Source organism: Amphimedon queenslandica, unplaced genomic scaffold (genome assembly GCF_000090795.2).
Source record: "Amphimedon queenslandica unplaced genomic scaffold, v1.1 AMPQUscaffold_13453, whole genome shotgun sequence".
In the NCBI taxonomy this organism is placed as follows: Eukaryota; Metazoa; Porifera; class Demospongiae; order Haplosclerida; family Niphatidae; genus Amphimedon; species Amphimedon queenslandica.
In genome coordinates this window covers 301,183-325,163 of record NW_003546311.1, presented here as the reverse complement: position 1 = coordinate 325,163, position 23,981 = coordinate 301,183, and the positions used below count along the sequence as shown (strand labels likewise).

Below are 23,981 nucleotides of genomic sequence, written 5' to 3'. Positions count from 1 at the left end.
TTTTTTCTGAAGCATGTACATGTACTTATGTTGCATAGAAAGTTTGAGCTGGTTCCGATCAAAATTAGATTTTTTTACGAGTTTTTAAGTTTACTCCAAAATCAGGCCAAAGTCCCTGTACTATAGTACATGGTCTCGGGCCAAATTTTGGCAAAAATGACTAGGAGAGAATTCATTATTTTTATAATTTTTCTGAAGCATTTACATGTACTTATGTTACATAGAAAGTTTGAGCTGGTTCCGATCAGAATTGGATTTTTTACGATTTTCAAAGTTTACTCCAAAATCTGGCCAAAGTCCTTGTACTATGGTACAGGGTATTTCATGATTTTCATCAAAAGTAGAAGACAGTTCTCAATTTTTATTAAATTTTCTGATGCATATGCAATTAAAGTTTGACTCAGAAATTTTTACCCTTTCTTTCAGTGACAAGCTATTCCCCTCATTTGGATTTGGTGGGCAGATTGAAGGAAAGGTAATGCTCATATTGATAATTTTATTTGTGATAATTATTTATTCTATTATTGCTACATAAGGTGTCTCATCGGTTTCCACTCAATTTTAATCCCACTAATCCTTACTGTGCTGGGGTAGAGGGTATTGTTGCAGCATATCATCAAGCACTAAGAGTTGTTGATTTGTTAGGCCCAACTAACATGGCCCCTATCATTAACCATGTTGCTGACTTTGCTGAAGAAGCTGCTTCTAAAACTGACAGACAAGTGAGAGAGAGAGAGAGAAGAGAATAGAATAGAAGAGATACATTATAACATGCTTTTAGGATTACTTTGTGTTGCTGATACTAACTGACGGAGAGATTACTGACATGATTGACACAAAGAAGGCTATCATAAGAGCTTCTCGTCTTCCAATGTCAATCATCATTGTGGGAGTTGGGAGCTGCACTTTCTTAAAGATGGTCGAATTAGACTCTGATGACAGTCTGTAGGTTAAAGTACCTATTATGACAACTTTTGTTGAAATAATCATTATTGTACATTTAACATACTTGTTCTCAATTTGTTTCTTTGCTTTGCCTAAATTAATTATTATTTTTATAAAGTATTGCACTCTTGTCTTATAGTGGTTTCTCATCTCTCATTCTATTCATTATATAATTTTAGGTTGAGAGTTGGTTCCAGTGTTGCTGAGAGAGATATAGTCCAGTTTGTTCCATATAGGAAGTATGCTCAGGTAAATACCACTTGATGTCCTCTATTGATTGTGCAATTTATTATTATTATTATTATTATTATTATTATTATTATTATTATTATTATTATTATTATTATTATTATTATTATTATTCTCTTTCATTCACAGTCTTATGAACTAGCACAAGTAGTATTGGCAGAGATACCAACTCAGTTTACTCAATACATGAACAAGAGAGGTCTGGCTCCATTGAAGGGTGCCCAGTAAAATTGAGGAGTTTGTTAAAATTGATCGGGTATTATAATTATTATGCTGCTATTAAAACATAATGAAGTTTTTTTAATTATTTATAATTCATAATAATACTATTTTTCCTGTTACTATTAATAAGTTCTGTTCTTGTGTTTTCTTAGTCATTGTTGTGGAGTATTGTACAAAATTTATACCTTTCTAAATTTTTAATAACCATCATTATTATTATCATTATTATTTCTTCTTAATTGCTTTTCACTGTTGAACTTTCTAGTTGGCTCCTGTCTGCTATTCTCACTCTTCTGTCATGTTCCTACACATGATTGGCAATCATAGACCAACCGCTTTTAAATTATTACTACTTACTTTCTTTTCATCGTCCAGCATTCTCCGATCTTCTTTGTTTCTGTTCTTGTACTTTGTGAAGGTTCTAATTGTTTCTTCTCTCACGTTTATTGCTTTCGAAAACTCGGCGCTCTCTCTGAGTATTTTGTGATGTAGCTCCATCTCTGCTCTGGCTGCTGCTACAGTCATTTCCTTTATTGTGAAAAAGAAATTTTACAATTATTTTATACAGGGCATCATGACTTTCATTGCACAGATAATTAATAAGCAATTTCTCATTAATTTACAGCATTTAAGAATTAATTTTAGCTTTTGATGTGAATTGTGTTGGATTGACTCTTTTCACTTAGGCGAGACAATTACACAAATAATTATCAACAATAAACAAAATTGTTATGATAAATCAGCACCTTTTAGCAATTAAAAAATCACGATTGTTACACTGTCTTACTTTTATTTTCCTTGCATTGGTTTTTTTGAGTGTTTCAAGCTCATACTGGAGCTTGGAGACAGTTTGGCCTTGCCTCTTTATTTGTGAGTCAGCTTCTCTTGCTTGTGAAAACAGAGAATGCTCCACAGTATCATGATGAGATACTAGTTTCTGCATGAAAGAGATAGAAGATTTTAAAAGCATACTATAAAAGTATTGAAATAGATTTTGCATACCGAAAGTTGAGTTAATTTTTCTTGTCGTTCCTTAAGCTTCTCATCATTGTCTTTTGTGATTGTTCGAGTTGCCCAATCCTGCAATTTGGTCATGTTTTTCTCCTTGACTCTTCTCTGGAAGTTGTTGAGTCTTTTGTCTCTTCTTGAGTTAGCTGCATCAACCCTTTCTCTTATATTGTCGCTCAATATGCTCAACTGTATGTGGTCCATCTCTTGTTGCATGTAATGCTGGTTTTCCATTGTTTCCTTCAAATGAGTCCTCACATTGGCTAAATTATGGCCCTCTATTAAGAAAAGGCAGCCGCAATGAATCATGCAGAACTATGTACATTATGGTACATGTGCTTTCTAACTGTAGTGCTCAAAATACTAGCTATTGCATTACCACTTCGCTGATGGGATTTAAATCCTTTGTTCTTTTCGTCAAGGGATTGTTCGAGTCCTCTTTGTTGCTCAACAAAGTTTGCTTCTGCTTTTATTTTCGCTTTCTCTTCAGTTTGAAGTGCCTTTTCTTTTGCTTGTGTGTCTGCTATGCTTTTCAAAGCTGATTGTGTCGTTTGCCTGTCAATATGAGTTTAAGAGACTTATTGCAGTTCCTCAGTGTAATAAAGGCTTACTGTTGTGTATCTGATTCTAGTTTTCTTTTCTTTTGGGCTTCCATATTAAGTGATATTGCAAGGGAAGCAAGTTGCTGCTTCATGTGCAACTGCTCCTCTTCCTTTTCTCTCAGAAGAGCCTAATATCCATGCAGCACATTTGCATGTACATGAACTAATTATTTCATTAATCAGAGCCAAACCTCAAATTGTTTGCTCAGATCTTCCATTTCTGCTTTTTTCTGACTCAGACTATCCATTAAGCTCCTGTATCTCCATGATAACTCATTTCTATTATACAGAGCACAGCATCATATCTGTATTATCATTATCATACATGCTTACGAATTCTTTGTGTATTTATTTCTTGCTTCGTTTAATTTTTGACGGGTCTCCTGTTTGCTTTGAATCTTTTCTTTTGTTGCCTGGAATAAATTAAATTTATAGCTTAATAATGCATCTGATTTCATCATACTTCATTTTTATCGTGAAGATCTTTCTGCCAGTAGCCGGAAAACTTTGCTTCCTTCTCAAGTAATGTAGTAGTTTCTTCTGCTTGTCTTTTAACTATCTCTGCATGTACAAAAAGAAGCAAAAGTACATGCATTATATATAATCCCAATTTACATTGTATGATAATACTAACTGTTTTCAAATTGCTTTAGACTAGTTTGCATATGTTTCTGTTGTCTGATGATGTCATTTTCAGCTCTCCTCAAATTCCGTTCCTCCTGCCTATGCTGCCACATGTGATCCTGAATGAGTGAAGGTTGCAATCATTTTTTGAGAGAAATGTTCAATCATTATGTTTACTTCTATGGCCTTTAATCTTTTTTGACTTTCATCTAAACTCTTCTGTGCTTTATCTCTAAGTTTAAGTGGGGTTGTAGTAGCTTGCTAAATAACACAACATGAGAACAATGTCAACTTTATGCATTGTGCTTTGGAAAATCAGTGTGAATCACCTCTTTTGATCTTGGTGATCTAATTATTCCAATGTTCTGCTGTGGCTGCTGTAGGCAGGACTGCATAGGGGCCATCTGGAACGGGACGTTGATCATAGAGTCCTTGCGAGTAGCAAAAGACTTCTTCTTTAGCTCGCTACAGCATAAAAAAGAATGGACTTTTGAAGGAGCACAATCAGTGCTAGTTACTTACGTTATGACATCGGCATACATTGGCCCAGTGTAGTCACCTCTGGTGGCATTAGGATTACACCTGGGATCAGAGTCATGATAAGAGAGAGAAGGATTAGCAGACGAAGAGGTCCTGTACGCCGCCATGAGTTTTGGTTGCTATGACTACATATCAGGGCGTGTCTACATTTTTTATTTGCAACAATAATGAATAATAATTTTTGCTACAGTGCAGTAGTCAAGTCTTTAATGGTAATTTAAAAATTAAAAATCAGAGCATTGTTAAGTACAAGGTGTTTTCTCTGGTGTTTGAGCCTGTGGTTGATGTGTTTGCATTAACTGCTTGTGTTGGGACTCTATGATCTTCAGCCACTGTGGCATAAGTGCATGAATTGTTAATGGGTACAATGTACACAGCCCCACTCTCTTGATTAATATCATACTCAGCCTCACGACCTGCTTCATGCCTCCTACATGATATGATATTGTGTCTGCTTGCAACCTGCTGATCCACACTCTCAGGAGAAGATCTATTTCTTCTCAAAGTGGGCGTACGATCTTCATGCATTTGCAGGATAGGCGAAGGGGATGTCAAATTGAGCTCAACTATTTCTCCATCTTGTTGCTCCTCTCCTCTATTCCTTTGACCTCCCCTCCAAGCATACATGCAGTAGGTGATGGTCATTATTGATACTGTCAGGAGTGCGTAGGTTAGTGTCGCAATGAGAGGTATTCCAAAGATGGCAGCAAAGTGACTAGCTCCACTGAGCATTACGTCTGTGTCTAAAAATTGAGAGTTCAAAGCTATCATGTTTTGTTTATTATTATCATATATAGCTTCACTTTCAACATCAGAACAATAATGCTGGCAGGTATTAGTCAACAACAGCTATAAGGCGGCAGTCTTTTGAAGTTTTTTCTGTCCCAAAAGACATACCAGATACATGCATAATAATAACTATGCTAGCACAGTTATACATTGGAAAAGGTCATAAATTATATACCATACAACACAGAATAATAAACAACTGTAACTATCAAGATCAGGTGGCTACAGTACAGCTAACTCTAATTCAGCTCCAATCACCAATACTTAGTAGTCATGATAAATTTAAATATGGCTATTCTATTCTACTTTAGCAAGCAACTACATTAGGAGCAATTATATGGTAATTGGGTTTGTCTAATCATTATTACTACTCTTACCTCCTACAACTACACTGCCCTGTAGAGCCAGTATCACCATCAGCTCCTTCACCATTATACTTAAGAGAGAGAGAGAGAGAGAGAGAGAGAGAGGGGCAGTCAGTCAGAGTGTGAGAGAGAATGTGATAGTAGGAGGAGATCAAAGACAAACTATCCTTCACTATACATTGTTATTCATACAAGCAGGAAACAACAATTACATTGCTGCTCACACATGCACAGTAAATTGGCATGATATAAGCTTATATTGTTTTTATCACCTTTATAACCTGTTTTGCTTTATCAATAGCAACAATGCATATTAATTCAATAGCAACAATGTGTATTAATAGCTAAAAAGACCATGCAGCAGTTGAATGACTGATTATTTAATACAGAAATGAAAGAGAGAGGGTATTGTCTGAAAGAGCCTATTGTTTGTCATTGAGAGACTTCTCCAACTGATCAAGAGCAGTCTGATTGATTGGATCAAGCTCTTCTTCTACCTACACAAGAACAATTAAGAATATTTAAACGACAAAATTCCCTATAATAGAGGAGCTACAAAAATCATGGTTTCCATACAGAATTACATTATGTCATTGGTGTAATAGTCCCTTTAGCACAATAGAGTAAAAAACCATACATGAATGCTATGTTATCACTAGAACCAAGTGAGTCCATAGGATCTTAACATTAGTTACAAAAGGAATACATTTATGGTCAATTGGTCGCACTGGAATCAGTTATCAATATCCTTACTGAGTTCACATCATGTGTTCATTGGCTTTTACAAACAATCATCATTGCTATACAAGGAAGTGTATGCATACCCAAGTATATACAATACATCCAATGTACTGTGTGTTTTGGAAGTTCTAGTGATCCAGTTACAATTTCAAGAGCAGACATCAAGCAGGTTAGAGACAGTGTTTATCATCATTAACAATAATGGACATAAGAGGGAAACATAATAAGTACTACCCTTTCCATTTTAAACTTTCTTTTAGAACTTGTGATCCAAATTCTGATTTATAAAATAACCTCACTTCAGGGATATAGTCATTGCAAGTCCAAGACATGGGCATAATATCATGTCTATTATATTAATAAAAATAAGTAATAATAATTACTAATTTTGGCAACATTTTAAACTCTATTTTCCTCAGTACCAGCTCAAACTTTCAACCATGTAGTAAAATTTTATGAAAATGGAGGATTCTCTCCAAGTATTTCTGTTTCGAGCAACTTAAAAAATTTGTAACAAATCCAATTTTAATCAAAATCAGCTCAAACTTTCTACGAAACATAAGTACATGTATATGTATGAGATAAATTATAAAAATCGCAAATTCTCTTCTAGTCATTTTTTTCCAAAATTTGGCTGATGACCCTGTACTATAGTACAGGGGCTTAATTTGGCCCAATTTTTGAGCAAATTAAAAAGTTTGTAAAAAATCCAATTTTAATCGAAATCAGCTAAAACTTTCTACGCAACATAAGTATATGTATACGTATCAGAAAAAATTATAAAAATGGCAAATTCTTTCCTAGTCATTTTTGCCAAAGTTTGGCTGATGACCCTGTACTATAGTACAGGGACTTTTCCCTAATTTTTTAGCAACTTTGAAAATTCCTTAAAAATCTAATTTTGATCAGAACCAGCTAAAACTTTGCACGCAACATAAAAACATGTATATGTATCATAAAAAAATTATTAAAATGGAGAATCCTCTCCTAGTCATTTTCCCAAAATTCGGCTGATGACACTGTACTATTATAGTACAGGGACTTTGGCCCAATTTTGGAACAACTCTAAAAATAAAAAAAAACCTTCAATTTAGTCAGAACCAACTCTAACCTTTCACATAGGAAGTAGGAACATCTCTATTTTGTATCAGAAGATGTGAAAAAAATATGAGAAAAACATTTACATGTACACGCCATGTATGTAGAAAAAAGATGTCACATCAAATTACTACTAAATTACTAAATATAAATGGTTATCTTACCATTAAGCAAAATAGGCAGCAGCCCTGATATCAATACAGGGTAATCTCACAACTCTAACAACATTGCAATAACATCATCACCACATTAATAATTACATGATCATCAATGACGTACCAAAAATGAACCGGAGAGTACCAAAATTCCCAAAACCATTAGCCCACACTCTGTTATATATAAGCTCCGTCAGTAAGGCTGTGTGCTTGATTCCAAGAACTGATATTAGTCCAAAGCTAGACATGCCCTACCCACCAAGGCCCCGCTCGGTGGGGAGTTTTAAGATCAATTAGAAATGAATTTATTCATTATGGTTATTCTAGGAATTAATTGCCTTGCTTAAGTATGCTGGTAGGAGTACACTGAACAAACAGTCCTTGCTATAACAACACAAGGCAAGACTGAGTTTCATTATGTACATAAATGACATTTTAAGTGAAAAATTTGGAGCTACAGTGAAACCTGTCCTAAAGGTCACCTGAATAATGAGGCCACCTCTCTATTACAGCCATAAGCCAAAATCCCGTACTAAATGGCTGTATTACAGAGGCTGATCTGTAATGCAACCACCTGCATAATCAGGCCATTTAAAACTGGCCCAAGGGTGACCGGATTAAGCAGGTTTCACTGTATAGGCTACATATGTCCTTATTGCAACTAACAGCCTCCCAATAATATCCTTAATAAATACAATAAGGATACAATAGTAATAAAATACTACTAATCAATCAGTGCTCAAACTGATTACATTACTAACTGACCTGCTCAACTCCTTTTACCTCGGGAACATAAAACTGTATCATGTTCTCAACGCCAGCCTTGAGCGTGACAGTACTGCTAGGACAATTGGAGCAAGATCCCTACAGAAGTGAGTTAGAGTTACTTATTAATAAAACCCCGAATCATGATCACACAACCAACATCAACAGTATCCCTGATATCATTCATGAATGATGTCAGCTAGTCCCTCCCTTGGGTCTTCTCTTATACACATTTAAGGCCTCATTATAGTTGCAATACTACACAAATAATGCGATTTAAGCCTACACTCTAGTTCTCTTGTTCCTGTTCCTAAACTTCCCATTATAGGGCAAGTGGCATTAAGGGTCTATGGTATCATTTTACTATTCTCAATCCACCCCATACCTTTTCAAGTTCTAAGGAAAGGCTATCTCCTATGGATCATGAGACATTTGATGCTATTTTATGGTATTTATATTAAGGCCACTACTATATAAGGATCAGTTCACACTGTTAATTATACCATAAAAATCTCTCTGGCCTCTATATGTATATACAAGTACAATAAGCTGTTTTATCCCCCAGCAATATTAATAGTACCAAGAGTACATAAATGTACTAATCACGTACAAGTACCTGCATTTTTAACTTGACAATACCATCTTTGAAATCCTAAAAGGAGAGAGACAGAGATCATGACGAAGAAGAAAGGGAAAGATCAGCATGATGATACATGATAACAAGGTGACTTGATCCTTACCACAAAAACTATATCACCTCCATCTTCCTGGACAGTAGGCCTGGAGAGACAAGAAGGGAGAGAAGCACATTAAATACGAGTGACATAAAGCAAGAGATACAAGATCATTAAATATTTCCAATCACAACCTAAGACTACCTGATACAATCACTGATAGTACTCCCCCCCCCCCATTGACAAGTGGAAGCACTTTTAAAAGACTGGGAGAATACCTTAGGAAAGTGATCATGACATCAAGTAGTATGACCTGTACCGTTAGAGTAGTGATAGGAACAATACATGGGGCATATGATTATACTGAAATTTAAGCATACCAAGAGTACAATATGCAGGCTAGTATCCTCTAATGAATGACATAATATCATTGTAATTACAGGTAGCATACCCGACACTATAACACATCAAATGTGACAGTCCCTTTTTTCTCTATCACTCTCTCTATTTTTCAACCATGTAAGGTCAATTGGTTTGAATTCATAAATGAGGGGGAAGCACCAGACCACAACCAGAAAGAGGTTACCTTTAATATACACAGCTTGCATTGTTTCACATCAGTGATGTGATGTAATCAAAATCATATCACAGGACAATGACTGTAGTGGTTTCCCTGTACCCAGCGAGTTATGTAATTAAAAGTTTAGTTAACAATATTAAATGTTCCACGGGTATTTTGCCCCGCTTCCTGCATAATCCATATAAGGAAAATGTTTTCAATATTTTGGTGGATATGAATATTGTTAGGGGGTTGTTATCACATTGTAAGATAAGCATTCGAATAAAGTTAGAGATACTAATATCAATATATTGTCCCTACCTGATCCTTGTGTCAAGCAACTCCTTGATCATCATTACTGTCTCATCTTCATCTTCCTCTGCAGGTAGATCTAACCATCCATAAAAAAGAAATATATATATAGAGAGAGATTTTGGATATGTGCATGGATACCATGCACATGTACGTGTACATGCACCCACACACATTCATAATTAAACTAACATTCCGATATCTAACATATCATTGGCTCTAAACAAACAAGACAAACAAGTGGACACATATATCAAATTCATGCTCCAATTAAGAGTAGTAAAGGGATTTATCAAAATTACAACTATCAAATAATTTCATTTATACTACAAACAGGAGAGGTTTCAGTGTTTTTATTTCTCTTAAACCCTTCTCTCCCTCTCTCCCTCTCTCTCTCTCTCTCTACATGTATTCCTCTCCTACACAAGAGAACATATTTTAAAAACATGACAAGTGCATAGCAAGGCCATAAAGGCTGTATAATGTACACAGTTCTAGTTCCAATTCCATGAATGTCTTTACAGCAAAAAGCATACAAGGTCACGTTCATTAGTCAACTATGATCACCATCATTAGTACAAATAATGATCTATGCCAATAGCTACATGAATATGCATGTATATGCTCTTTTGAGCCTCTCTCCCCCTCTCTCTCCTTCCTCTCTCCCCCCTCTCTCTTTCTTTAATCATCAGCTATCAATTGACAATTACTCAAAAGTAAATATTGATATTTTCAGGGAAAATCTAATAACAAGAAGAAGAGCACAGGTGTGACAATACAACTAATGTCCTTATTGTGTCACACAATATGATACAAAACCCCCTCCACGTGCACAGACTCACTTCTATACATAACACTACCAGTATAAGTCGTAATGTTCCCATTATACTAGTCTTCTAATAGTTCCCCCTCCCCATTAAACCAGTGTTCCAACAGTTGACCAGTAAACCTGTTACCATTAACCAGTGTTCTAATAATTCACCATTGTACCAGTGTTCTGATAATTCACCATTGTACCGGTGTCCTCGCTGAAGCATTTAATGAGAGCTTGCTACAATCACGTGCCTCAAAAGACATTCAAATGACACAGCAAGTTATTTATTATTCGACAAGTATATACAAAATGCCCTATTTGCATGTTATGAAAATAAAATGTGCTCCCCCATATCACATTTCAACACCTCTCAATGGTAAGGGGGCACTTCCCTAGAGCGAGTGCTAATACATGTACATATACATACATGTAATATAATACAAGTCAAATACTTGTTTCAAATTGCTTACAAACAACTGCCCCTAGTTGGTTAAGGCTTAGGTGACAACACACACACACAGCAAATCTACAAGGCACTTAATCATATTGGGGAGAGACAGGATTCCTCTGATTATAATATGACCATTATTGGATTAGCTCAATTTGAACTCCAGAGATAGAAGGAGGTACAAACATATGATGAACTCGTTATCAATTGTCCTCCATCCCTCCTTACTGTTTATTAAGATCAAAGAGAATGCCATGAACATAAGGAAACAGTTTTAATAAATATTAATTAATATACATTACACTATATTAGAGGTAATCATGTCCTTCCTCCATCATTATATCTAATGTCCCTTGAGACCTCTAAATCTACCCCCTACCAATAGGTACTGTACATATATGCACACACACACACCTCTCTCTCTCTCTCTCTCTCTCTCTCTCTCTCTCTCTCTCTCTCTCTCTCTCTCTCTCTCTCTCTCTGTATCCCTTATTTTCCTTCTCTTGACTTGAATTTCTTAATAATGACTCTTAAAATAATAAATAAAGGAAGCAACAGAATCACTACTACTACTATTACACAATAAACATTCACAGAAAAGCAAGAGATACTCTGAACTAGTAAAAAGACTCACCTCCTGATGGTGTAGCTTCTTCCTTAATTACTGGTAAACCGGATGCAAAGAAATCCATGACAGTAGCATACACGTGAGGCTTGATGGTACTCCAGGGCATATCATCATCAGCCTGGAGTTGAAAATTAAAGATAACGAACAACAAAAATTTATCTCTCAAAACTTTGCCTTTTCACATTCTCTCTCAGCTTCACCATTTCCTATACTGCTAACACCATAGCATTCTTATCCTCTCTCTTCTCTCTCTCTCTCCCCCCCTCTCTCTCTCATGAATAAATGGATCAGATGGATGGAGGGGGAGATTACCATTAACAACCTTATCAAAGATCATATCTCATACTAGATGATACTGGAGGCATCAAATGAACATCTTTTGTATAAGCAAAAGCCAATCAAACAAAGAGAAGGTTTATCTTTCAATTTCAAAACCAAAATCTCTCTATTACAGCTACACTATCACTATATGTACATGTATACACACACATGCACACTTTTCACTGCATGTACATGAATAACCTCAAAATCTCCAAATAAAAAACTCTCTCTCTAAAACAAACAAGACCAGAGTCCCAAACTTGTGAAGGATGAGTCTTATCCACTTATTAATGAATAAAGCATGCTCCAGTACTGTAGCTACAGTAGCTATATAGTCATGTACATCTAATGTCTATACTGACTATGAGCAACAGTGTCAGTGACACAGAGACAAAGATAGAAAAACTACCTTCCTTGTTTAAATTGATATCATTGTTATTATATGAATCAACCTGAGTGTGTGTCTGTATGCAACCCTTGTGTCACTAGTGGGGGGGGGGCATAAAGCCAAAAACATGAATGAGTGAGAAATTTAGAAATAGGCAGAAGCCAGGCATGTTAAAGGCTTGCAAGATACTCCTTAACAATTAACAACACTGTTTTGGTCCAGTAGAGCATACCTTTGTGACAGTAATGAAATCAGGACCAAAGAATATGCTCTTCACTCCATCTATCCTGAAAAGCTGTTGAGCTAAGACTGATGGCCTGGACGAGAGAGGATTAGGAAAGTCTCTCGTACCCCCAGAGGACATGACGGGGACACCAGGAATAAACTTGAGGCTATTTGGATTGGGAGTGTCTTGAGTCTGAATGAACATTGATCGTACTAGTGAAAGAGAGAGAGAGAGAGAGAGAGAGAGAGAAGTAATAGTGATAATAAAAAGGAAGGAGAGAGAGGGGGAGAGAAGAGTAATTAAGAGAGAGGAAGAGAGAAGGAGGGAGATATTGGAACAAAAGCAGGAACATTAGTGACTGCTGACTCAACAAACACAACAATACTATGGACATATGTACACGCACATAACACAATAATAATAACTACAAAACAGACACAGGGAGGAAGGAGGAAGGTAGTAAACTCAAGACTTATAATTGAACTAGCCATCCTGGCTAAAGGATTATTTACATGTACCATAGCCTAAAGTTCTAATACCAAGTGGTGTCACGATGACTGTCATTACTCATAAAGCATCACATTCTGACGTGGAATTTAAGAGAACATGAAAATATTTTCATTAGTAAATCAGAAAGGAAGTTCAGACAGAGATACTCAAGTTTAAAAATCTAATGCTAAGACACGTTAACTGGATGCAATGAGCATAGGATATCCTTGTTGAACCAAGCAATATCATATCCTTTACAAGGCTACCAGGCAATCACTTAGATATAATATCATAGTCTGACTACACAAATCAATCAAGGCAATGTTTCGAAATCCTTTGAAAGCAAAAGATCACTTCCAGACTATTGGCTCATAGACCATACAATTTGTTTATACAATCCATAAAGATTGATTTGTCCTAGGAGATGTCAACTTAAAACAAAGCATCTGTTACTATAACGGATAGGCAGGGATAAGGAAATCAAGCCCCTTTCATATTATAATCCAACATGATGTACAGTCACAGAGGTATTGCATAACACATTCCTCTTCCCATAGCAACGGCTCAAAAAGTTTACTCCTATATAGTGTAGAATTGTGTTATGTTAAACAAACACGGGCACTATACTATTCATTCAGTTAAAAGGCTTTGTAGTGCCCATTGTTTTATAGTGTCCATTATTATTAAAGGATATGAATTAATGGTAGTATGGGATGCCTTTTTAAGGCTAGAATAATCCAAAACATAATTACACAAACAAATAAGGAATGAGAACACAGGTGGGCCTTTGCCATAATCAAAGAAAACGGAGTAAACACTAACCCACATAGTATACAAGTACATGCACATGCACTGAAGTAAAATGGTCGCTAGAAAGTGGCAATATTGCTCTTCATCCTAATGGAGACTCGTGTGTCTAAAATAATATATACTGCACATGGAAACGACCAAAATAGGCCCTTGCACTGTCATTATGATAAGGACAGGAAGACATGTGGATAAAGAAGTCGAACTATGCGACCATACATGTAAATGCATCCTTTTAAACACTAACACCAGATCCAGTCACTTAGACTAAGCAGCTAAGTCATTGTGTACATAGAGAGGAATGAATAGAAAGGGAGAGACAGCAATAAGGGGGTGTATTTATTACCACGTACACACATACATGTATTAATTTCATTAATATGAGTACATGTACATGTACATGTACATGTACTCATACATGAAGACCAGCCAGCTCAATCAGACATTAGAGCATCACCAATCACTGTAGAATTATGCTATGCATAATCTAGCAGATATTTTAGTTCAGCCAATTATTTTTGAAGCCTGGGAAAAAATTAGATTCGATTTATGATATCTAAACGCAGAGGAAGTGACCGACTATACGGTATATGAGCATAAATCTTTGATAGCAAATTGATTAATTCCAGGTACACATTCCCTATAATTATCTCAATAATACACAAAATACCCGCAATAATATAATAATAATTGAAGTTTATGATCCTTTACCTTGGTTAAAAGAGGATGGTCTGACTGTGTTGGTCGTGATGGGATAGTTACGAAGTGTCCAGTACTGTCTGATTGGTCTCCTACCATATCCAAGACCCATTACCCAGCGGCGAACGAGACTCGTTCCTAAAAGCAAGGACACTCTTCTGGTAGCCATTTTGAGGGCTTAAGTTATTAAAAGAAGTTAGATCTATTAATAATTATTGTACCCTAGCTAGGAGGGTATTCCCCTTACAATAATCCCTCCTCCTATCTCCTCCACATTCCAATCTTTGTATAAAAGAAATTTGACGGAGAGGGATAGAGAGTACCCTCTTGTTTAAAGGTTAGCTAAACTATGACAAGCACCAGTAACATGCAACAAGCTGGTAGCGACATATGCGACGTGCTAGAGTCGGCAGCCATCGAGGCAACATCACTCTCTGACAAGGAAAGCATCCAGTTGGCAACATGTCCACGGGCACACGCTTGTCTTCAAGGATTAGTGGAGAGACGGTTCCATCCAATTCACTTGAGAGACTTTTATTCTGTCATTAACTATCTCTTACTTCGTCTTTCTCTACTGCTTCAAGAAAAAGACTCTCATGAGAGAGGAGGAGGGGGAGGAGAAGGAGGTGCTGCTGCTGCTGCTGCTGAAGTAGCTAAACTGAAGAGACAAGTTGCTGAACTACAGAGAAAGAATAAGGAGAGAAAGGCAAAGTATGATGAGGTATGTATGCTTGACTTGTATATGCACTCTTCAAATAAAGTTTGGGAAAAGAACATTGAATTCTAGTAACTATTTATGCTAAGTGGTAGCTTGTAGCGCTTACTTTGTACAACATCTGTGTGAATACATCTATATCTATCAATGCTCTTTGTTATAATACAATTCCATGTGCTAATCTCTGGCGCTAAGCCGGTGTTATTGTATATAAGTTTTCTGATAATACTTGTATTTTGTTTGTATTGGCACACAGTTTGAAATAAATTCCCCCTCTAACTTGATGTGTACGCACAACCTTTTTGACCTCGCTCGCTTGTAGACTAACACAAAACAGTTTATGTATATGCTACATATTCTCCACCTTTATATCATTATCTTATTTACGGTATTATGACTACAGGGGCCAACTTTGTTTACTGACTTGGTTTGATTGTGATAGTTATTTGCTCCTGGGGTTTTTTTGGTGTTGATCTGCTTAAAAAATCTAATGCCATTGCTTGTCTTCCTCTGTCTTTCCCTGAGTCTCCCCTCCTCTCTCTCTCCCTCTCTCCTCCCCTGTACCTTTAAACTTACCACATTTTAATAATCTTTTCCTGATATTGACTGATATGTTCTTTGTTATGGTAAAGAGGTTGGCTCAACATGTTAATGAGGTGTCACAACCTTCTTAATTTATTATTGCACAATCCTCTCTTTTCGTCTATTCCTGATTATTTTTAAATTATTTGAAATTCTATTCCTTCTCTCCTTCCCACACCAGCTGTACAGAATAAACCAGCAATGGCTTGCAGACTACAACGACCTCAAGAAGCAAATGAGTGTCTCATTGCGCCAGGAAGACTCCATCCCCTCACTACCTTGCCAACAGTGCATTACCTTGGAGAGAGACGTAGAAGAGAAGATGACACTTTTGAAAGACTTGGAGATCCAGCTTGAGAAGATGACAGCCAAGAGCAAGGACGCAAGAAATGAGCTGGAGGAGAAGAATGTTATCATACAAGATCTGATGAATGAATGCTCAGCCCTAAGACTACAGGTAAGTAGAAGACATATGTATACGTTTACAAGTACAACTTTACTCACAACACAAATCATTCTGTCTACAATGTACACCCCCTCCTGGTATAGTTTAACAGTTACCTATTTTGAGAGTACTAAGCAGCTGTGGGTTGTCATTTTATCTTTTTGTGTTATTTTGTGTACTGCAAATTGATCTTTGTTGTTGTAGAATACTGTGTTTCAATTTACACAACACTACATAACACTGCACGTGCACACAGGTAGATATGCTTACTGAAAGTGCCATTATACTCTAGTATGCATAACTATTATTATTATTATTGCTACTATTAGCTGCTTATCTCTCCTTTCTCCTCTCTCTCTCTCTCACTCACTCTTGTTTTTTTTGAAAGTGTACACTATATCTGTTTATCTCTTGAGAGATATTGTTAACTTTCACTCGAAAGAATCACTCAACCTGTACTCTATGGCCAATCCCTCCAATGAATGACCTGCATGCATACATACATGCACACTGTGCTTGTGTATTAATTCACACTCCACACAAAGGCATGCAACCAATCATCATAATGATAATAGTCACTATGGAGCATAAAAAGGCTTATTCCCTATATATTGCTCAATGCCTGCCCCCATAACACATACTTTTACTCCCACTCTAATAGTGACTGGCCCTGTTTATGCCTTATACAGCCCTTTGGTTGTGATTGCTGTATAAATTTACTATCATAATTCTAATGGGAGAGAGAGAGTGTGGCAAGAGTACATGTAGTAGACTCAGTGGGATGAAGTGTACCAGTGTAAACATGCGACATTAAGTGGGATTTTACCCTATTTTGATATTTGTTTAACTGCATCTCTCCGTCTCTCTCTCTCTCTCCCCTTTTCCCGCACTCTCTCTTCTTCTTTATTTCTTTTCAGTTTCAAGAGATTGGAGGTCTCTCAGCTGCTATGAGGCAGAGAGATGACCGGGAAGACCTCATCAAGGAAGTTCAGAGACTGAGAGAGAAAAACACTGAGCTGGAGAAGGAGAGAGCTAAAATCCAAACACAAGTGAGGGGGGGGGGGACACAAGAGGGAGACAGAAAAAGACGGTGCATGTTTGTAAATGAGAGTAGTGTTAGAAGTAGATGACTTGATAGTGACATATAGAGGACTGTCCTAAAATTATTATTATTCTTACACTAAATGGAAAGTTTACCTCAAGTTCAGTTGTACTGAAAGTTGATAGCCTTCCAAACACGTACACCTTTTGTTTACCTTCTCTCTCTCTCTCTCTCTCTCTCTCCTCTCTCCTCTCTCTCTCTCTCTCTCTCATACACACAGCTTAATCAATTCCGTCTCTCTGTAAGACAACTATTATTTAACTCTTCTTCACAAATGAACCACACCCCCAACCACACACAGTACCAGTCGTCCTCATCACGATTGGCCAGTCACGCCCAGGCTCCTCCCACAAGCTCTTACCACAAATCAACCGGAGGAGACACTTATGATGTCAGAGTCCCTCCTGGTATGGCAGCTGATGGATATGTATATCCTAAACAATTTGCACCAAAACAGACTCCACGCCATTACATATCGTACAATCCGTCTTCTAACGGTTACAAGACCCCACCAACACCACCGGTAAGTGTTAATAAGTGCATATGTATGTATGTAGGTATGTAGCTCTGCATTAGTTTACATACAAACACCTCCACACAGGACTTAAGCACTTAGAGGAGTCATATTAGTAACGCGGTAGCGTTACTAAGTAGGATTCACCCCCAAACAAAATGGTTTCATGTGCATTGAGCTAGATTTGTTGTTATTCCCACACTGCATCCATTTCAGTGATGTTAGGGTCAAAAGCCCACACAGTACACATACAAGAACAGCCTATACCTTTTTATTTGACACAAATAAGGACATCAACAAGTACACACTGCTCTAACAAAACTCCCCTATGCTGTCCCTAATCTGTCATTACAGTGGTTGTCCTGCATTGGTTATGCAACCAATAAGTGGTTTGCTTGGTTATGCCCACAAATATTTCATGCTACTACAAAATTGTTGTAAAATAGTTTATAACTCACAAGGGACACTTCACTACTGTTGGTATATACTGTGCATTACTTACTTAGCAGATGCATGCAACATTTGGAACACACACATGCATGTACGCCTATTCTTTATTGCTACTACCAATACTATCAAATTTTGTTTTTGTTCTTATGCCCATACTTTATTATTAAGGTTTCTTTCCCCTTTAGTGGGTAAGCCTGTTTAAATCTGCACACATGCATATACTTATATCCTAATTTATGATTTATTGAAGTACATGTACATGGTAATACAGCGAGAGGCTATTAGGAGGAAAGCCAGTGCTGTTTGCTTTCAATGTACAGCTCCAATGTCAACATCACATTTCATTAAATGAGAGACTAATGCATTTAGTATCAGCAAGAGTAAATAATACCTAAGTGACTCTTGGTAAATATTACCAAAAGTATTATTTACTCTTGGTATCAGATATTAGGCTAAATATGCATCAAAATAGAGTGAAAATGAATTTTTGTTGCTGTTTTGAAATACAAAAATTCAGAGTTTATTTTTACTGTACTACTGGATAGATGTAAGGGTTGTTTGCACCATGGAGCCATGCAGTATTCTTAGTGAGTATTATTAGATTAATAATGATAATAAAGTGAAGCCACGAGTGATAATGTGTTATATAAGGATAATTGAGTTTGCTGGACGTGTAGTACCAAAAATAGTCAAAATGAAAAATATGGCATCGAATGGTTTCAGGTTTATCAATGAATTTACACACAAACTCAAAAACATAGTAGATACCTTAACACCATGATCATACACTAGTAATATACTAATAATATACTAATGATATACTATTAATGTACCAATACTTCATAGGGCCTACTATCGCGTGGTAAATACCAGCACGATTGGGACTCGTCTCCTACAAGGCGCTACGAGGCCCACCCATACAAACCAGACACTATAGTTGAGCAAGTGCCAGGGGGCGGGAACCCTAGCATCCCGATGCAACCGAGACTTGGCCTCCCTCCTCAAAGAGCAATGACATCAAGCCAGTTTCTTGATCCATCAATATATCAACAAGACAAGGTGAGAGGGACAATCTATGTAGATTCTGAATGCAAATGTCATTGGTTTTATTATGTACAAAGGTTACTTTTTTTTATCTTGTTTTTCTTTTAGTTATTGTCACCTATTAATAACACTCCACGGCCAATGTCTGCTCCAGGCTCACTCCTTGTCTCACCGTTTTCATCTGACGTCCACATGCTGTCCACCCTCTCACACTTGAACCATCAGTCAGACAGTCATTCGGCAGCCTCTACTCCCAACTCAACTAACACAAGCATGACTGACCTCTCTCTACTCCACACGTCTTCTGCTCACACTGGGGAATACAGTACAGCCAGGCCCCGCCCAGCGTCCCTTAAACTCCAGCAGGACGGCTACCGTACCAGCAATAGCGCCACTTCAAGTCCTCATTATTCTGAGTCCAGTGTCTTTAGCGATAAGACCATCCAGTGTCACCATTGTAACATGGAGTTTCCACGGCACCCTGATTCCTGTGATGCCTGGCTGGACCACATTACTAACTGTGCTTTAAGCGGACAGTGATCATGTGATAGTCACGTGACATTAAACATGCACATACATGTACACCTTATTGTCTGTTGTGTTTATTGTGAAATTGTGATGATTTGCAACAATTAATCATTAAAACACCTATTATCAATATCAAGAGTGGATAATTGTCAATATGTAGATAATTATAATGGCTAGCTGTTAAACTACCTTGTTCACTCGCACATAACAGATTTTATTTTAGGTATTACAGTAGCAACATATCTCCCCATTATATCACTGTATTCATGAGGAGTAAAATCAGCCATTCTATAAGGCCACCTATAGTGATTGCTCCTACCAATGTCATTAGGTACTTCATATTCTGCTTCATATTCTTTTTGTTTATCTACAACAAAGTGAACTTGAACCACGTTAACTGCTCTTGTCTTGACCACTAGTTTGTCTGATCCATATTTCTCTGCATGTGTAGCTCTTTGTGTTCGTCTGAAGTAGCGAGGTAGCTTCATTTTAGGACAAAAAGACACGTCTTTAACTTGAGGTACTGACACTGGGTCTTCAAAGTAATATGTATTATGAAACCTGTAAGCTGAGACTGGTTTTGATTTTGTTTTTTCTTCAAGATACTCGACCATGTCTCCGACCTTTTCAAATTTAGACTCTGGTACAATGAATTCATCTATATCAGTCAGTGCTAAGTACTTGACTCTGTTCATGTTCCTGTATATGCACTCATTGATGACACCAGACTGACCAAGGTCCCTTGTATATGAAACAGGTACTGTAGGCTTCATAAGATTCCAATCAATGACTTCAACTAGACCCTGTTTGATGTATGGCTTAAGTACGGTATACATATTCTCGGGTGCAGTTTGAAAATATAGTATTAAGAGTTCAGCTCCAAGTGCTTTGTTTAGTTCAATCCAATCCACTAAAACCTATCATGGTCGTGTGTGTGTGTGTGTGTGGGAAAAAATTAAGGCATTATAGAATTGCTTTCTGTTACTAATAATGCTATGGATTAATGTGCTTTTTTGATGCATAGAGTCAAATTCTATAACAACACAGCACCATGCATGCCAGTACAGGACCATACAATGGCACTAGTGGAGAACAACTGACCTGTACATCTGATATAGAGAAAAGAGCTTTGTGAAGACAGACAGCATAGTTGATAAGGTCGGGTCCTTGTTCAAGAGATTGGACAGGAATATTGCTTGATAAATCATTACAATCTTTATTAAGAGAGAGGGCTACGCTCTCAGGGATCTCACTCACTGACTCTTTGGTGCTCAACAGAAAATAAACGTAATACTCTCGCATACCACGATCAAGTTTCCCACTCTTAGTTTTGTACTTCATAGGAAGACACTGCGAGAATTCATTGGAGTATTTCAAATGAACAAAGACTCTTGGCTTTCGAGAATGACGCAAGTCATACAATGCATTTAAGATAAGAGATGGCTTATCTGGATCACGGGCATCATAATAAGCAAGCCTTCTAACCTACATGTAACATAGAAGAAAAGAAATACATTACTACAGGAAGTTCCGCTGCATACACATACATGTATGTACTGGTGGGAAGACAGCAAGCATACACTGTATCACATCTAATGGTATCAAACTGTTGTTTTAGTTAAGTGGTTGTAGTTTTGACAAATCACACCAAAAATTATGGGCTGTATCTGTAGTACAGGGTATTTGTCAAAAATGACTAGAAAAAATTCTTTATTTTTATAATAATTTTTTTCTCATATATTAGTAACGCGGTAGCGTTACTAAGTAGGATTCACCCCCAAACAAAATGGCTGCCACGACTTTTGCAGCCTTGCTATACCGGGAAAATGAGCTCCTATGCTTACCAGACTTTATAGAGGACCTCATCTTGACCAGAGGACTCCAATGGTACCACTAGCGTGGCTCTAGACCTTGTGTAAGAGGAAAGCCAAAAATCGGCGAACCGGCCGTTTTGTTCAGCCACCTTTTTTCATCTTCATCTTCATCAAGAAGTCCTGTCAATCCAGTTGTCGGTGTGTATCTCAGTATCAGTTGATGCTACAAGGATAATTCTTACACCAATCTACTCCAACAGTCTATGCGCAGGTCCATGTCCCATCAGATCATTCTTCAAGTAAAGAAAAAGTGATACTGTGACCATAGGCGGCTACAGAATCTTGAATTAACCAGGGCTCATTAATTATTCATAAAAATGGGGGGTGTGGTCAATTAATAAAATGACTAAAAAATCATTATGATAGCTCACAAAAGCCAGTTACCACACTAAAATAACTGTAAAGTGGAGCTGATCATTAGAGTAGACAGTTGTGGCTATAAAAAAATGAATTTTAGTGATGATCTCACTCCTAATAATAACAAACCACACCCTTTGGGTGTGGTTTTGGTTGAAAACTACCAGGGCAAAGCCCTAGCTTGCCCGGGCCTATAGCCGCCTATGACTGTGACTGCTGGATAGAGCCATCTTAGCTGCATGCCGCCATTTTGTTAATTAAAGAAGCTTGCCATGTGCTCCAAAATTTGGGTGTGGTCGCGCATGCTCAGATCTGCAGCTCTGGAAGAAGCAATTTATTTTTTTTACCAAGCTATGCTTGGAATCAACTACTGCAATACTTTAGTGGAGGTTTCCAGCTAAAAGAAGGTATTAATCTTACATGTTACTGTTTTATCAAGTGTGTGATTTTATTTTATTAAAAAAACAAACAATTAATTAATGTATGATATGCAATGATAATATGAATGACAACAGCCTGGAAGAACAGGAATAGCTGCAACATAACATGCAGGGAAGATGGACACTCTCAGCTCACAGCTTCTTGAACAAGGACTTGTGTCAAGACTAGTATTAATTTCACTTGTCATCAGGATAGTTGATATTCCTTCAGCATGTCTATTCAATGCCGTCTCTCATAAATGATGTTAAGTCATAACAATGATAATAATAATAAAGAAAATTATTGTTTGTGTAAAATCAACAAGCATCACAATGGCAACTAAAAAAATATTATAAATATTATAAAAAATCAACACAAACAAGAACATAAAAAAATTAAAAAAAACAAGGTTAAGTAGGATTCCAAACAACCAATGAAAATACGAAATGAAAATCCTACTCATGACGCAAGTTCTACTCTACATTGCAAGGTGATCCGTAATTCTTACATAATAACATTGAAAGTACAATGTAGAGTAGAATTTGCGTCACGAGTAGGATTTTCATTTCATATTTTCATTGGTCGTTTGGAATCCTACTTAACCTAGTTTTTAAAAAATTTTTTATGTTCTATATACATGTTTTATGTTGCGTAAAAAGTTTGAGCTGATTCCAATTAAAATTGAATTTTTTTACAAATCCTTAGAGTTGCAAAATTTGGCAGAAGTAGCATATTTTTACAAACACGTGAGTATACTTGCGTGCCATTAATTTCGACTTACCGCTAATCTTTTATTGTCAAGTGTAACCCAGAGATCAGATGCATTTGCTGGATGGAACAAATTATGATATATTTGTTTCCTCTACAGAGCTAATAATAAATATATTTACACAATAAGGGGATGTCCTTACATTAGAGACGTGATTTTGTGGGCGGTTGTTTGGTTGAGGAGTTTTTAAAATTGAATTTCCAGGTGACATGGTAAAGCTCTATTTATGACATGATTAAAGATAAATAAATTAAATACATTAATTATAACATTTAAAGGGTATGCCTTTGATTTTTTCCGTACATTCTGAGAACTTTTTCTATTATCTTCTAGTTCCTAAGAATAGACAATTAGACATACTATTAAGGGGCGGGGCGAGACTAACACGTACCTCATTCTCGACCTCATTATCCACATTCCTAAAGAAGCACAAGTACGACACGATAATGCACACAAACACAACAAATAAAAGTAAGGCAGCCTTCTTCAGTTGCATTCTGCGTAGTGAAATAGAACCTAGAGGCGAAGAGGTTGGCCCATAGACAAGATCTCACTAAAATGACTAGTTGACTACAAGCCTCGCTACAAGCTAGCTCGACCAGTGAAGCCACACCTTGTTAAAAATTAATAAAGAGAATATTAATAATAATAATTAATAAACTAATAATTACAATAATAATATTAATTTTTATCAGATTTGCACATAACAGATT

General features: G+C 36.8%; 5 protein-coding genes across 7 annotated transcripts; 2 read left to right on the top strand and 3 right to left on the bottom strand.

The window, feature by feature from the left end:
- Positions 1-293: 293 nt before the first annotated feature.
- LOC105312359 (copine-1-like) lies at positions 294-1,610 on the top strand. Its single transcript, XM_011404943.2, has 5 exons — positions 294-475; positions 537-722; positions 782-945; positions 1,125-1,194; positions 1,324-1,610. Exons 1-5 carry the CDS (start codon positions 377-379, stop codon positions 1,420-1,422), a joined length of 618 nt encoding a protein of 205 aa, XP_011403245.2. The 5' UTR covers positions 294-376; the 3' UTR covers positions 1,423-1,610.
- On the bottom strand, positions 1,585-5,525 carry LOC109581229 (interaptin-like). Its single transcript, XM_019995167.1, has 14 exons — positions 5,357-5,525; positions 4,173-4,933; positions 3,980-4,115; positions 3,828-3,911; positions 3,661-3,769; positions 3,490-3,587; positions 3,360-3,439; positions 3,218-3,305; positions 3,036-3,154; positions 2,804-2,979; positions 2,419-2,702; positions 2,204-2,353; positions 1,774-1,944; positions 1,585-1,720 (listed from the first exon to the last, which is right to left on the bottom strand). The coding sequence occupies exons 2-14, from the start codon at positions 4,295-4,297 to the stop codon at positions 1,652-1,654; spliced, it is 1,689 nt and encodes a 562-aa protein (XP_019850726.1). The 5' UTR covers positions 4,298-4,933; positions 5,357-5,525; the 3' UTR covers positions 1,585-1,651.
- A 132-nt stretch (positions 5,526-5,657) lies between these two features.
- LOC100636910 (NFU1 iron-sulfur cluster scaffold homolog, mitochondrial-like) lies at positions 5,658-14,676 on the bottom strand. Its single transcript, XM_019995170.1, has 8 exons — positions 14,481-14,676; positions 12,480-12,685; positions 11,545-11,656; positions 9,658-9,727; positions 8,844-8,883; positions 8,720-8,755; positions 8,104-8,202; positions 5,658-5,841 (listed from the first exon to the last, which is right to left on the bottom strand). The coding sequence occupies exons 1-8, from the start codon at positions 14,635-14,637 to the stop codon at positions 5,767-5,769; spliced, it is 795 nt and encodes a 264-aa protein (XP_019850729.1). The 5' UTR covers positions 14,638-14,676; the 3' UTR covers positions 5,658-5,766.
- Positions 14,677-14,720: 44 nt separating this feature from the next.
- Positions 14,721-19,969, top strand: LOC100636784 (uncharacterized). Its single transcript, XM_003385661.3, has 6 exons — positions 14,721-15,189; positions 15,947-16,222; positions 17,128-17,259; positions 17,533-17,835; positions 19,123-19,335; positions 19,429-19,969. Exons 1-6 carry the CDS (start codon positions 14,818-14,820, stop codon positions 19,858-19,860), a joined length of 1,728 nt encoding a protein of 575 aa, XP_003385709.2. The 5' UTR covers positions 14,721-14,817; the 3' UTR covers positions 19,861-19,969.
- On the bottom strand, positions 19,922-23,898 carry LOC105312358 (uncharacterized). 3 transcript variants are annotated; one of them, XM_011404942.2, is made up of 6 exons: positions 23,660-23,898; positions 23,539-23,604; positions 23,411-23,488; positions 23,281-23,361; positions 20,950-21,333; positions 19,922-20,765 (listed from the first exon to the last, which is right to left on the bottom strand). In XM_011404942.2, the coding sequence occupies exons 1-6, from the start codon at positions 23,762-23,764 to the stop codon at positions 20,043-20,045; spliced, it is 1,437 nt and encodes a 478-aa protein (XP_011403244.2). In that variant the 5' UTR covers positions 23,765-23,898; the 3' UTR covers positions 19,922-20,042. The 3 variants fall into 3 exon arrangements, with proteins under 3 accessions (XP_011403244.2, XP_019850727.1, XP_019850728.1); XM_019995168.1 differs by having other exon boundaries at positions 23,554-23,604; XM_019995169.1 differs by having other exon boundaries at positions 23,572-23,604; positions 23,660-23,897.
- Between the last annotated feature and the right edge of the window lie 83 nt (positions 23,899-23,981).